General features: G+C 37.7%; 1 protein-coding gene across 3 annotated transcripts in view; it reads left to right on the forward strand.

The window, feature by feature from the left end:
- Positions 1-2,134: 2,134 nt before the first annotated feature.
- The window catches only part of SUGT1 (SGT1 homolog, MIS12 kinetochore complex assembly cochaperone), a 35,536-nt gene continuing 23,214 nt past the window's right edge, over positions 2,135-14,456 (forward strand). The window contains exons 1-9 of one of the 3 annotated variants that reach the window (XM_025364392.1): positions 2,135-2,395; positions 2,483-2,540; positions 7,022-7,112; positions 7,914-7,983; positions 8,684-8,754; positions 10,675-10,768; positions 11,840-11,895; positions 12,296-12,312; positions 13,217-13,239. In XM_025364392.1, coding sequence (XP_025220177.1) covers positions 2,358-2,395; positions 2,483-2,540; positions 7,022-7,112; positions 7,914-7,983; positions 8,684-8,754; positions 10,675-10,768; positions 11,840-11,895; positions 12,296-12,312; positions 13,217-13,239 — 518 coding nt within the window. In that variant the 5' untranslated portion in view covers positions 2,135-2,357. Of the gene's footprint in view, positions 2,396-2,482; positions 2,541-7,021; positions 7,113-7,721; positions 7,739-7,911; positions 7,984-8,683; positions 8,755-10,674; positions 10,769-11,839; positions 11,896-12,295; positions 12,313-13,216; positions 13,240-14,456 lie in introns of those variants that run through there. The other 2 variants (XM_025364393.1, XM_025364394.1) reach the window with 2 other exon arrangements.

The following is a 14,456-nucleotide window of genomic DNA, read 5'->3' on the forward strand; positions in this document are numbered from 1 at the left end:
AGAACAGACATATAGTACCACAGTTTTCCAAAATGATTAAACTCTCACCAGCAATATATGAAAGATATAGTTGCTGCATATCCTTGTCAATGCTTGGTATTGGAAGTCCTTTTAATTTAAGCCATTCTGGTGGTAGTCTTGGTATCTCATTGATTTCAATGTCCATAACATATAGAACTTTTTCTCATGTTGGGCCTATAGGTCTTGGAATTCACCCTTTCAGAGGCCATACATTTATGTGTATTGGTGCATGGCAGAGGCTGGTGTACACACATTAGTGCAGAGCCATAACTGGAGCATACCTGAGACTAACCCTGTGGTCTAAGAAGAACCTACGTTTGGAGTCCTGGGCTGAGGAATCCAGGAATAGCCAACCCAGAGATTCACTCCTTATCTATGAAGGACATCCACATCCCTGGCCCATATCTTAGGCTGTACAGGAAATCAAGGCCCTTTGTTTTTGGGTTAAATGGAGGTTGCTAGGAGGGTGCTAAGTGAAAATGGTATATACACTACATGCTTTTTACAAATGGTAGCAGTTCTCCAGGCCAGCCCACCACTGGACCACCCTCGTATGTAAGTCCTGAATAAACCTTGTCTCCTTCACTGGCTCTGCCTCTCTTCTTATAGTGCCATCCCAAGTCAGTGGGTCCAGAAGAACAATTGGCCATTTAGATAACATCTGAAAATTAACCAGTGTAATTCACCGTAACATTAAAAAATACAAATGAACATTTCAATAAAGGCAGAAAAAGCACTTGATATTCAGTGCTTTCCTCCTGATGTTACGACCAAGACAAGGAAGTCCATTATCACTATTTTTACTCAATAGTGGAAATACTAGCCAGCAACAAAAGGCAAAAATAAATACAAATAAAAGGTATAAAGGTTACAGAGAAGTTAAACCATCTTTATTCGTGGATTGCAAGATTTTGATCGCAGAAATTCCGAAAGAATCTACACAGTATTATTACAAGTAACAAGGCAACTTAGCAAGATGCTTGAATATAAGATCAGTATGTAAAAATCAATATTGTTTATTCTTACAACAAGCAGAATATAAAAAAGTCAAAATGCCATTTAACATAATAAATCTAATGAAAGATATGTATCATCTCTATACTGCAATCTATCCAAGCACAGCTGCATTAAAATATAGATATATGGGCAATCTACAAAACATTGCCAGGAGAAATTAAAGACCACTTAAATAAATGGTGGGGTAGAATGATACTCATGGATTGAAGGACTTAATGTTAGGATACTAGTTTTCCCCAAACAGATCTATAGATTCAATGCAAGTCCAGCAAAAATCCCATTTTTTAATTTAACCTAATTCCAAAATTCACCTAGAAATACAAAGGTCGTAGAATGAGCCAAAGCAATCTTGGGAGAATAAGTTACAGGACTTAAAGATTTATTATAAAACTACATTAAGTTAACACAGTTTGGTACTGGTATAAAGTTAGACAAACACTACTCCCTCTCGCTCCTCAATCTGCCCCCATCCCTGGAACATGCTGGCAGCTTTCTCCATCCGATCTGCAAGCGTAAAGAGCGCTGAGGAAGGGCTGACCGACTGGCGTGGGAAACAAAGCGGCACTGCGATAACTTAGGCCACCTTCCTCCCCTCAGTACCTTCGGATGGAAAAGGTTTCCCTTCTTGGTCTGGGAAGCCCACTAAAGAAATCCTGGGCTGTGGGGCCGCCTGGCGCGTTGCCCCAGGAACCAGAAGGCTTTTTGCCGCTATTAGGGCAGAATGACTTCCGGTGAGTCCCAGCCCAAAGATCGCGGGAATCCAAGCGTCATCCGGGCCTCTGCTCCCGGAAGCGACAACGCAGCCGCGAATGAGGTAATGGAAGCGAAAGAACTTGGCTACCTGTGGCAGCCATGATAAAAACTAGGGAAAATGGAAGCTCGAAGTAGCTTGCGTTATTAACGGACATACAAACGCCCCTAACCGCCACACGTTCCTGAGGGATGACAGTACGTTACAAAAGTGCTGCTAAACTACTACTGAAAGCTCCGTGGGAGTGCCCGCTGGCGTGGGCGCCGTGGAAGGGAGGGAGAACGTGTACGCCCCAGGCTTCAGTAACCATGGCTGCGAGGGGCGGGGACTGGGAGCGCTGGTCCTGGGCCGGGGTGGGGCTGGGAGGAATCGGTCCTCCACTGTCCCGGCTGGCCCCGCGCCGGCGTGTCGCCTCCCTTTCCGCTAGCAGCACGCTGCGTGGCTGCTCGTTGGCTATTTAGGACGGAAGCTCGGTTGGTGTTTCTCCAGAAGTTTCCCCCTTGGGCGGTAGTGGAGGTGGTAACCGCGATAGTAGCAACTCCGGCGGCAGCAACAGTGACTACGAGGGATGGCGGCGGCTGCAGCAGGAACTGCAACATCCCAGAGGTGCGTGTTTTTCTTTCCCTTTGCTATTTATTTTATCCCCCTTTCCTTGGCTAGTGAGCCGTGCTGAAGTCGTTGTTTTCCTGACAGGTTTTTCCAGAGCTTCTCGGATGCCCTAATCGACGAGGACCCCCAGGCGGCGTTAGAGGTGAGAGAGCCCATTTCTGCTTTCTCCACTCTCTTTAGGGGAACTGGGCCACTTCGGGGCCCGGCTGACTCGCCTTCTCCCAGCACCGCCGGACAGGGACCCAGGCTCTTGTTGATGCTGCGTCTCAGCCCCGGTATTGAGATTCTGGGTCTCCTTTCTCTGTTCCACGGTAGCCGCGTTACCCTAGACTCCTATCTCGGCCTTTCCACTCCCTACAGCTCCTGAGAAAAACCTGTATTTCTTGGGAGCATGGTTGGCATTTGTAGTTGGGTTGAAAGAATTTTTTTTTTTAAATGGCATTTATGACTAGAAGAGAAAAGTGGGCTCTGGGCTGGGCTGAAAGGATTTTTGTTTTTTTAATGACATTTGTGACTAGAAAAGTGGACTCTGGGCTCGATGAAGTTAATTTTTTCGTTTGACAATCATTCTTGCCATTCTTATGTAAAAGTGTCGGTATGAAGTCGGTTTATTGGAGCAAAAACCTTTTCCCTCACGTCCCTGAAACTTTCCAGATGTCTTATCACAGTTCATTATTCACTCATTTGTATAATACATCAAAAATTGTTTTTGAGTGGCAGTGTGCAAAGGCGCTGATTGCTATGGGTTAAAGTCTTCGTTATATACTTAGCTAACTTAGAAATCACTTTTTGTAGGTGTGCAGTGAAGACAAACCATAAAGCTGTAAAGGAATGTAAAAGAGCAAGAGTTAAATAATAAGAATTAGAGGAGAACCTAAAGATAAATGATGGTGTGGGTCACAGAATTTAGCCAGGAGTTTGTTTTTTGCGTTACATCACAGAGAAGAGGAAACCTGTTTTGTTGTTGTGTTTAACACTTTGAGGCAAGACAGCGTTTTTTCTAGCTATGATTTTTATAAGAAATGTGCCACATGGTACTAGAGCCTCCGTTGAGAAGATCTTTGAGCTGAGATCTGAAGCAACAAGGGAAATAACTTGGAAGCTCTGGGGGAAGAGTATTCCAGGCAGGACCAAGAGCCAGTGCAGATCCTGAGGTAGGAATGAAGTTGGCCTGTATGTGAAGCAACAAAAAGGCTCTTTTTATTAGAGGGCCCATTTGATTAAAAGATAAGGTTGGACAGGAAACTAGGAGCCAGGTCCTATAAGGCCTTTTAGGGTCCAGGTGTTTTTTGTACCTAAATATATAGACCTTTAGATACTGGGAGTAAGGCTTCTGGGATCAGTTTGGGGATAATGTTACAGAAAGCACTGATAATTTTTCTCCATAATTCCTTGTATTAGCTAGACAGCTATTACTTTTAATTTACATTTGTTATTGTCCTGTTAGACCTAGTGCTTCGTTTGGAAATCCGCTTTATATAAAAGTTGCTTTTAAACAATGTTAACATAATGAATTTTATTGTCACTTTCCATCTTACTGTACTTTTAAAAATGTTTATGGAGGCATATATGATATGTGTAAATAACACAAATTTTAAATCTATAGTTTGATGAATTTTCACATATGTTTACACCACCAGATTAAGATATAGAGTATCTCCATTCATAATGCTCCTTCGTGCTCCTTCTGAGCCAGTAATTCTTCTTACTGTCCTGCTGACTCCTGTTTTGACCTCCATCACCATCAATTAGTTTTGCTTGTTCTTTACTCATAAACAGAATCATACAGTAGGTGCTTTGTTGAATGTAGGCACTCTGTTTTTGCTTTAATCATTACGTGAGTATACATTCATATTGTGTGAAGCAGTAGTTCTTTTGCGTTGCTGTGTAATATTCCATTGTATAAATATATGTTGTATAGCTGTAAGTACAGCGCAATTTATTCTAACAGTGGACATCTGGGTTTCTAGTTATTAGCTAGCATAAATAAAGCTTCTGTGAATACTCTTGTACGTGTATTTTGGTGAACACATGCATTTCTTTTGGTTGTATGTACCTAGGAGAAGAATTGCCTAGGATAGTCATGTGGCTAGTATTAGTACCTTGGTTTTTAATGTGTGGCTCTTGGACCAGCAGTAGTAGTATCACCTGGCAATTAATTAGAAGTGCAGCCGGGTGCAGTGGCTCACACCTGTAATCCAAGCATTCTGGGAGGCCGAGGCAGGCGGATCACGAGGTCAGGAGTTTGAGACCAGCCTAGCCAACATGGTGAAACCCCGTCTCTATTAAAAATACAAAAAATTAGCCGGGCGTGGTGGTGGGCAGCTATAATTAGCTGCCCGCGAGGCTGAGGCAGGAGAATCGCTTGAACCCTGGAGGCAGAGGTAGCAGTGAGCTGAGATCGTGCCATTGCACTCCAGTCCAGGTGACAGTGAGGTCCGGCCATCAAAGGCATTAAATCCCAGCACAGGGTTTTCAGTTTTACATGATCATGGAGATGTGTCAAGAATTTGGAGAAAGGAAAATGAAATTTTCTGAATTACAAAACCTACTTTAAAAGCAGAATAGATCGTTAATTGGAGGAGGAACAAGGGATAGTGGATAGCAGGAAGATGGTGGTGCTGACCGGATCGAAGAATAATATCTGCGTGTAGGGTAGTGATTGAGAGCATGAAGGGGAGTTGTTTTATGTAAAATGCACTGGACTTGGTAACAATTGGAATATAAGGGATGTCTCCTGAGATTCTGGCTGGGGGAATGTAGTAGGAACTGGTGCTATTCATTTAGATAGCATTTAGGATGATAGCACTTGGAAGATTGCATTCAGCATTGGGGAATAGGTTTGAGGAGAGAAAGTAGTTTTAGATTGTGAATATTTGTACATGAGTTGCCCCTGGGACATTTCAGGTAGTCTAGAGAAAACTATGTGCTGCTGTTGCTCAGGGGCACTGTCTAGGCTCAAAATAGACTTGAGTCATCAGCATGCATCAACACATATGTGAAGCCCCCCAATAGTTAAGGAATCAAAGAATGTTTGTAGAGGGGAAGAAGCCTTAAGTACTGAGCCCAAGGAGAACATTAGTTTTTAAGAGGCAACAGAATGGTAAGCCGAAAGGCCTGGTTATTATTGTCAAGGGCCACAGGGAGATCAAGTCAGATAGGAATCAGTTGGATTTGATAAGGGGTTATTAGTGACTTTGAGAAGATTAAGACTAGAGAGGCAAATATTTTTGTATTCTGTGGCAAAGAAGATGAGGTCAAAGTAGAGACCAGGGAAAGGTCTGAAAAAAAATCTGCAAGGAGAAAAACCAATTCTTTTCATTGAATGGTTACTGGATGCCACATACAGATCTAGGCAAGCCCAGCACCCTGCAGTCATCTTCAATTTATCTTATCTCACATGTTCACCCATTAGCAAGTCTCGCTGCTTCTAATATGTTCCAACTTACCATATTTCTCTTCGTCACCTCTGTGGCTAACATCCTTTTCTAACCTAGACTTTAGTAGTTTCCTAAGAAGTCTCTGTTTCCAGTCCTGATTTGATAATGTATTCACCAGACTGCAGCCAGAATGACATTTAAAAAAATAGTAAATTGGACCATGCCCTTACAGTGAACTTTCCATGGCTTTCCATCACACCTAAGGTCCAAATTCCTTATACAGTCTGCAGCCTACAAAGTGAGGCCCTTGAAGTAGCAGGTTACAGCTTCTTTGCTTTCTTGGTTTGAGCCACACTTTCTGTTGATTGATTGTAACCCCATGTAATTTGAGGAGCATCTGTACATGTTGCTTTGTGAGAGTCACACTACTAGGTTAAAGCAAAGTCAATGATACATGTGGCTCTTGAAATAATTTTACCATTAAAGAAAACTACCAAATCCCTAGAGTTTGTAGTCAGTTGGCAGAAAATAAAAGTGTTCCTGCACTTGTCCTTGATCTCCCAAGTTGTGTAATCTTTTGCATCATTGTTTTTCCAGCTACCACACCTATATGTTGTGACTGCACGGGTTGAAAAAGTTTCAGTCTCTAATGTTAACTCTTGATAGTTGACATAGCCATCTATTAGATTGTGCCTGGGCTTTGAACAGAATATTTAGTTGGGTTTTATTAGAATTGTGTGCTATTGATAGAGGCTAGGAGAGGGCCAGGTAAGCTTGATTGTGTATGTATTGATTGTCTTAACCTCCCTGAGTGCTAGATTTAACTTCTAGTCTTTTTTTTATTGCACAGCTTCACATTTTCTAGGAATCTCAAATTCTATGTGGTGTTTGAATCTTCTTCAGATTAGGAGGAGGAAATCTGTAATGGTCAATGTATAACAGTTAAACTCTTAAGAATATATGAGGTGATAATAATGATCATTTATTGAGTTCTGTCGACCAGGAACTAAATACTTTATGGTACACAGATACTACATTAGATTGTCTATTTTTGGGAGGAGGGGCAAGAGAAGTGGGGGAGATACTGATCCTTTTATAAGGAAAAACTCCAAGGTTATATCCCTGTTAGCTTTCCTCCAAATAGCTTCTGACAATAAGTTACTTGATTAAAAATTATGTTTTAATTAGAATTTGATGGCTTTTTACAAACTTTTACTGACACTCAACATGTTTGTTTTTGTAGGAGCTGACTAAGGCTTTGGAAGAGAAACCAGATGATGCACAGTATTATTGTCAAAGAGCTTATTGTCACATTCTTCTTGGGAATTACTGTGGTAACTTTTCTTATAAAGTATATTGCCCTTTTTAATAAGTTACTTACACATTTTACCCATGACAAATTAAAGATTGTCTTTGAGAATTTTTAAATTGGTCTTTGATACAAGGTAAAGTAGCTCAAATGTGACAGACACGTTGAGCAACACCCATTTAAATTTTATGGATGTCGCTTTTTCCTTCATTGGGTGGAGAATGTATACAGATTTCATTCATAGTTACTGGGTATGCTGATAAAAAATAGCATCACATTTACTATTTGACAGAGTATTAAAATGAAATGCTTGTTTGTATTTTTTTATAAAAAAGAATGACCAGGCATGGTGGCTCACGCCTGTAATCCCAACACTTTGGGAGGCCAAAACAGGAGGATCACTTGAGCCCAGGAGTTCAGTACCAGCCTGGGCAACATAACAAGACCACCTATATTTAAAAAGTAATATATTTCTGTGTTTTGTAACTTTAAAAAATTATTCTGATCAAGAATCTGAATAGGGTAAAACCGAATACCTTGAGTAAAATTACGTAGACGATGTTAATGAGACAAGGAGGTGAATTTTGTGACACTGCTGTATTCATTGACTGAAGAGCTTTAAGAAGGAAGCTAAATGTTAAGCCAAAAGGAAGATACAAGAGTAATAATTTATTTGAATTCTATCTTGTATTAGCTTTTCCTAATTTAAAACCATTTGGCATTTCTACCAACTTGAAAATTTAGAAATCTAAAACTGATTTATATGTTATATGTATTTGCTAGGATCTGTAAATAACTGACTAAAAACCCGTCTTTTTCTACATAGTTGCTGTTGCTGATGCAAAGAAGTCTCTCAAACTCAATCCAAATAATTCCACTGCTATGTTGAGAAAAGGGTATGCAATAGTTATTCTTCTTGTTGAGCTTAGTATAGATAGTAGGTGTTTAATTTGTTGAATGAGTTCATTGCAAGCTTTATATAAGTTGTAAAATTCTGTATTTATACGTTATATAGCAGAGATATGATTCAATTTTAAATACAACTTATGATTCTATTATTTTGTTAACCATAATACATAATATGAGATCTATACTTAATAAATTTTAAAAGTGATGATTGAAGTAATTGAAAGGTATAGATGAAGCTGATAGATTTCACATTCCTTTTTTTTTAATCATTTGGAATTTACTATATTTAATTGACTGGACAGCATCCTATTCTGCCAAGCCAAATAGGTGACATTTAATGCTGTGAAAGCTCTATATCTGTGTACTTTATGTCCCATCTTGTTTCTGTTGATAAGTATAACTATTCTTTAAGAAACTTCTTTAATTCCTTTGTATAATTATATTTTGGAGTAAGCAAGTTTGTGTAATTAAAGTCAGATTCTTTCTGAAGTGAGTTCCAAAACTGAATTTTACTAGGAATTGTACTAGATGTTAAGAGTATATTAGAAAGTCTCTTGGTTTATTAACATATATTTAAAATAAATTTTTTATTTCAACAGTAGAAAATACTAAGTTTCTTTATTTAGAAAGAAGGCTATTTTCCAGATTTTTTGTGTGTCTTAATTTGTTTTAAATACATTCATGCAGAATATGTGAATACCATGAAAAAAACTATGCTGCTGCCCTAGAAACTTTTACAGAAGGACAAAAGTTAGATAGTAAGTATTAAAAATTATACTTTAATAAACTTATGTATTTCTGTCTTAAATACCAAAGCTGAATTTTGGTAATGTTAATTTCAGGTTAATTGTAGAAACCCAATACCTGTTTTTCTCATCTTAATTACATTTCATATTGATTGCAGATATGAGATCACTTAAAACTGATTAAATTAGCCTTTTGGCATTTAAATCACAGATGAACTTTACCATTAGAAGTAAAAAACTCTATGGAAACACTTATGCTGTCTCTACTTAGTCTGGCTTTTTTTTTTTCTAATGGAGAAGTGAAAGTTTAATTTGCCTTCTTGGTCAGAAGTCTGTTCATTTTACGTTATTCAGATTGCTGAGATGTGAAATCTTAACATTAAAGGTTTTTATGGAGAAGTGAAGTGTATATTTGAATAAATTATGAGAGGGTACAGAAGAAACACAGTTTTGAGAGTATTGTGACTTTTAATGTTACATTTTTGAGGGAAATGTATGAAAAGTATCACAGTGGTAGGGATATCTGGACATACAGAAATTGTGAGAGCCAAGAATTTTTAAATCTAAAAAATACTAAGAGATTGTGAGTAATCTCAGAAAATTGGTAACTACATAATCCTACTTGTACTATCATTTTATCTTTATGTTATGATAGAGTTTTATCACATTTCTCTTAAAGAAGGGGTTCTTAACTGGAAACAATTTTGTTTCCCGGGAAACTCTGCAGTGTCTGAAGAGATTTTTGATGATCATGAATGGTGGAGGGGGATGTACTACTGACATCTAATGAGTGTAAACCAGGGGTGCTACTAAATATCCTATAATGCCCAGGACAGTTCTACCTAACAAAGAAGTATCTGGTCCAAAATGTCGGTAGTGCTGAAAATAAGAAACTTCACTCGTAGTATTTTATGTTACATTCTTACTCTACTGTTTTGAATGTTTGCTTTTCTGTTGTGTACCTATTCAGAAAAAAGGATTTTAGCACTGATTATGCAAATGGAAGCTACAGATTAAAAAAGGAGAGGTCTGGGTGGTAAGGCTTATTCTCAAACTTGCTTATCCCAGTTTTGGTACATGAATAATTAGGGCTATTCAGTCAGCAAACAGGGCATCTGCACTCTTAGGAAATTCTAGAGTCAAGTTATGTAGTGCTTTGATACTTAGCAAATTCTAGAGTCAAATTATGTAGTGCCTTGATACATATGTGAAAATCCTGAAGAAACATGAGTCATACCGTTCTCTACATTTTCATTTTTGTTTCTTGTTTTAGCGAGCGAGGGTCTCGTTCTGTCGCCCAGGCTGGAGTGCAATGATGCGATCTCGGGTCATTGCAGCCTCCACCTCCTGGGCTCAAGTGATTCTCCCACCTCAGCCTCCTGAGTAAGTGGGGCTACAGGCACATGCCACCACACCTGACTTATTTTTGCATTTTATTATTTTCAGAGATGGGGTTTCGCCACGTTGCCCAGGCTGGTCTTGAACTCCTGGACTCAAGGGTTCTGCCTGCCTTGGCCTCCGAAAGTGCTGGGATTACAGGCACCAGCCACTGTGTCTGGCCCCTGAATTCTTTTCTTGAGTAAGATCTTAATATCATGCCATTGACATTTATTTTTTAGTTATTTCAGAGGTGGCCTTCAGAAGAGGACCTGTTTGGTAAAATTGCTATTGAGGATATTTCACTTAAAAATAAATTTGTCTTTAAATCCAGAAGACTTTTTTTTGTTGTTTTTTGGGGTTTTTTTGTTTGTTTTTTGTTTCTTTTTTTGGAACGCAGTCTCACTCTGTCATCCAGGCCATAGTGTAGTGGTGCGATCTTGGCTCACTGCAACCTCTGCCTCCAGAGTTCAGGTGATTTTCCTGCCTCAGCCTCCTGAGCAGCTGGGACTACAGGCATGCACCACCATGCCTGACTAATTTTTGTATTTTTAGTAGAGACGGGGTTTCGTCGTGTTGGCCAAGCTGGTCTCAAACTCCTGACCTCAAGTGATCCACCTGCATTGACCTCCCAAAGTGCTAGGGTTACAGCTATGAGCCACCATGCCCGGCCAAAATCTGGGAAAAAGTTAAGTTAAGCTTTTAGGCTTCTATTTTTATCAGACAGGGTAAAGAATTTTCACCTTTTCCCCTCTTTGTGTGATAGATTGGTTGGTTTTAGTTACTGATTATTTAAAATAATAGGTTACTCAAATCTAAGATTTTGATATAATAGTTCTCTGGAATACAGTGTGTGTGAGAGAGTGTATTTAGAATTTTTATTAAGGCTGGTATAGTTGAATTTCTTTTATATATTAGTAAAGTAGAAATTTTTGTTAAGAAATTTCTAACTTAAAATTTTCAAATTAATCTTCCCTGAAGTTAACTTGAATTAATAAGCTTTTCTTTAGAGTACTTTTAATATTTTTAACATATCTTACTATGTACAGTGACTGTTTAAATGTAATCATTGTTCTGTGTCTCCAGAAATGAATAATTTGTTTATGCATTCATTTACACTGTTATCTGTAAATATATAATACATCACCTATAGCTCCTCGACTGCCGTGTAACTTGGAGATATGACAAACTTCACAGAATTTAAGGATACTTAGTGATGGTAGGAAGCGCATGGTAACAGATAAAGCCACTGAGAGAATAGTGGACTGAATAGGTATCTGCATTGAAGAGCAAGCTGGGGCTGGGAAGGGCTTTTGGACCTCAACTCAGCTCCCAGTTACCAAGCCTCCTCCCCACCCTAACTGATGGCATATTGAGAGTTTGATTTACGTCTAATTTTGTTGTGTGTGTTAGGAAACTTCTCTAAGAGCAGCGAGATTGGGGGAAATGTAGATTATTTTTATCTGTGAAATTAATAAGGTTGACTGTAGTTAAAATTTTTTAAAAATCAAAATGTTTCATGATGAACAACTAAATGTTAAACTATTGGTATATTGATAACTATAGAAGGGTTGGCAATAAGGTCTGTTAAGACAGATTTTGTTCACTGCTGACTCCCCAGTGCCTAGAACAGTGCCTGGGATATAGTAGGTATTCAGTAAGTATTTGTTGATTAATAGGTTGTGCAGATGAGTGATGTTATAGTCAGTTTTTTCTTTCTAGGTGCAGATGCTAATTTCAGTGTCTGGATTAAAAGGTGTCAAGAAGCTCAGAATGGTACGTGGGTCTCCCTTGGTATTTAGTTTAAAAAGAAATAAACATCTGAATTTTTTTCGGTTTAAACAAATTTGTTTTTACCTTTATAATTTCTTTTAAATAGTATATGTTTCCTTAGATGTGGACTTCCAAAGATACACTGGTTTTTGCATAGCTTCTTATGTTGAATGGGAGATTAGGGTGGATTTGTTTGTGTGGTGTATCAGTAAGAAATTATAAGGAGTCTAAGATGAATTCAGAATGCAAAATGAAATCACTGTCTTTTGGTTAGTTTTCTTTAGTTGAAAAGTATGTAGAATTTGCTTGCTTAATCAGTATGTTTGTGCTATAGGAATCATATAAATAATTTGCTTATAAATGCACTGTTACCTGAAAATGTTTCCTTTTTATGTTTTAATAGGCTCAGAATCTGAGGTGGTAAGTCCACAGTTTTCATTCTTCATGTTTTTATTATTTTAAATTTCAAATACCACATATATTTGAGACAAGACTCAGGATGAGCTGTCTGATAATTAAATATTGAGTAATTTCGTTTAAGTGCTGGTTCCTCTAGGGACTGAAATAAAATCATTTTTTGATGAATATAGAAGTTTCCAGTCTTGAAAATTATTGGCCTATTTTAATGAATTTAGTGTGTGGTTAAAGTTGATTTCGTGTGTTTTAGTATGGTCAGGATGATTATCTTTGTTGCTAAAACCTTATTGCATTTATTTAGGTTAAACAGTTTGAATCACTTGAAGGGCTTTTTGTGATAGTCTAAGACAAAAGTTAAAGAAAATTGGAAATTGGCAGGGTCTTGCCCTGTCATGCTGGCTGGAGTGCAGTGGTGCCATCATAGTGCACTTGAGCTTCAAACTCCTGGGCTCAAGCAGTCTTCCCACCTCAGCCTCCCAAGTAGCTGGGACTACAGGTGTACACCACCAAACCTGGCTAATATACTCTGTTTCTTTAAAACAATGTTGTTTTAGTTTAGGGAGTTGCTCAATCTTAGAACTGGCCATTTTATATAAGCAACCTTTTCTAATCATGCCTTTCGAAGTTTTCTGTTATTTAAAGCTCTGTTGTTTTAGAGGAAAAATCTTTTACGAAATTGAAACTAAGATTTTTTTAAGTGCTGAACATTCTAATTTTTTTTTGAAAACTAGTCGTATTTAACAATTACAATTACCATACTTTGAATAAAATTTTCATGTAGTTATTTTGTATCAAAATAACTGCAGTGTTGGATAAATTAATAATATGTGCATTTTAATATACAGTTGCTAAACTGACTTGTAAAAATCTTTCTCTTTCAACTTGCCGAAATCAATCTGCATCCCAGTGGACTCACCAGTCAAAAATCAAGTAAGTGTTTCTTTTTCATAAAACAATGCATGATAGATATTCCTAAAGAAGAAACCCTGTAGTTTAATAGTAAGTAAATTCTTACCATGTGATTTTTAAGTTTTTGTTTTCTAAGATTGTGGTAATAGCTTTATGTAAAGCTAATTTTAAGGCTGTTTAAGAATTAATATTTATACTTAAGTTAAATTCAAATCATTTCTCATCTTTAAAGTTGCTTCACTTGATTTCATACTATGTTACTTTTGCATATGTTAAGGAGCGTCTCTTCCAGTTAAGTTTATGGTACTACACAGATAAACAAGTTAGTAGTAGACCTAACAGAATTGTAACTTACCCTGCCTTTTGTATTTGGAGCAAATTTTTCATAGGAACATTCTCTATGAGTTGAAAGTTAATTGCTGAGGGCAGCAATTATAATAATGAATAAGCAACTAGCAAGTTTCTGACTTTTAATTATTCATTAGCCTGTGTACAGCTTGTATTCTTAGGACTGTAACAGAAACACAAGCCATTGCTCTGTAGCTTTGCATCCTTACTGAATTGCAAAGGGAAACTGAGACTCTTAAAATTAATTTCTTTAATCAAGTTGGTTTTGGATATAATTACCTAAAATGGCCTGGAAATGTTAAAAACAATCTATTCATGGTGATTGTGGGGAGATACAGGATAAAACTCCAAGTACCTAGTAGATAAGGAACTTTGACTTGCCCTGGCGGCAGCAGCAGGGGTAGGGCACATAACTATGAAATAATAAGGTGTTCAGAGCATAAAATAATCCAACATCTGACTTAATTTACGTGTACCAGACACTGCTTTGTCCTAGGAATATAATAGTGACAGGATAAACAGTTTTGCCCTCAGGGAGTTTTTAATCTAGTCTAATTTGAAAGTGAGAATTCCCTATTTTTGTACTGAAACTCTGTTTTTAGAGTTTCAAACTCTTCACATTTTTAGAGTATCACTCAAAAGATGTAGATAGTAGTGTAATTTAGTAGGAAAAAACTCTTAGAGTTTCAGTACAAAAGGTGCACATAATTAGAATCTAGACCCATTAGTCTTCCCATGTATCTTGAAATTGAAGGAAAGTGTTGTATATGGTGTTGTGCCTGACATAGTTAAACTTTATATGATTTTAATTTTAGCTCATTTGCCCCTGTTTCCTGTGCTCAAGTCTATCAGCTTCCAACTTTAGTTATGAGAGCTTGGAGTGTTAACTC

The sequence above is a fragment of the Theropithecus gelada genome, chromosome 17 (genome assembly GCF_003255815.1).
Source record: "Theropithecus gelada isolate Dixy chromosome 17, Tgel_1.0, whole genome shotgun sequence".
In the NCBI taxonomy this organism is placed as follows: Eukaryota; Metazoa; Chordata; class Mammalia; order Primates; family Cercopithecidae; genus Theropithecus; species Theropithecus gelada.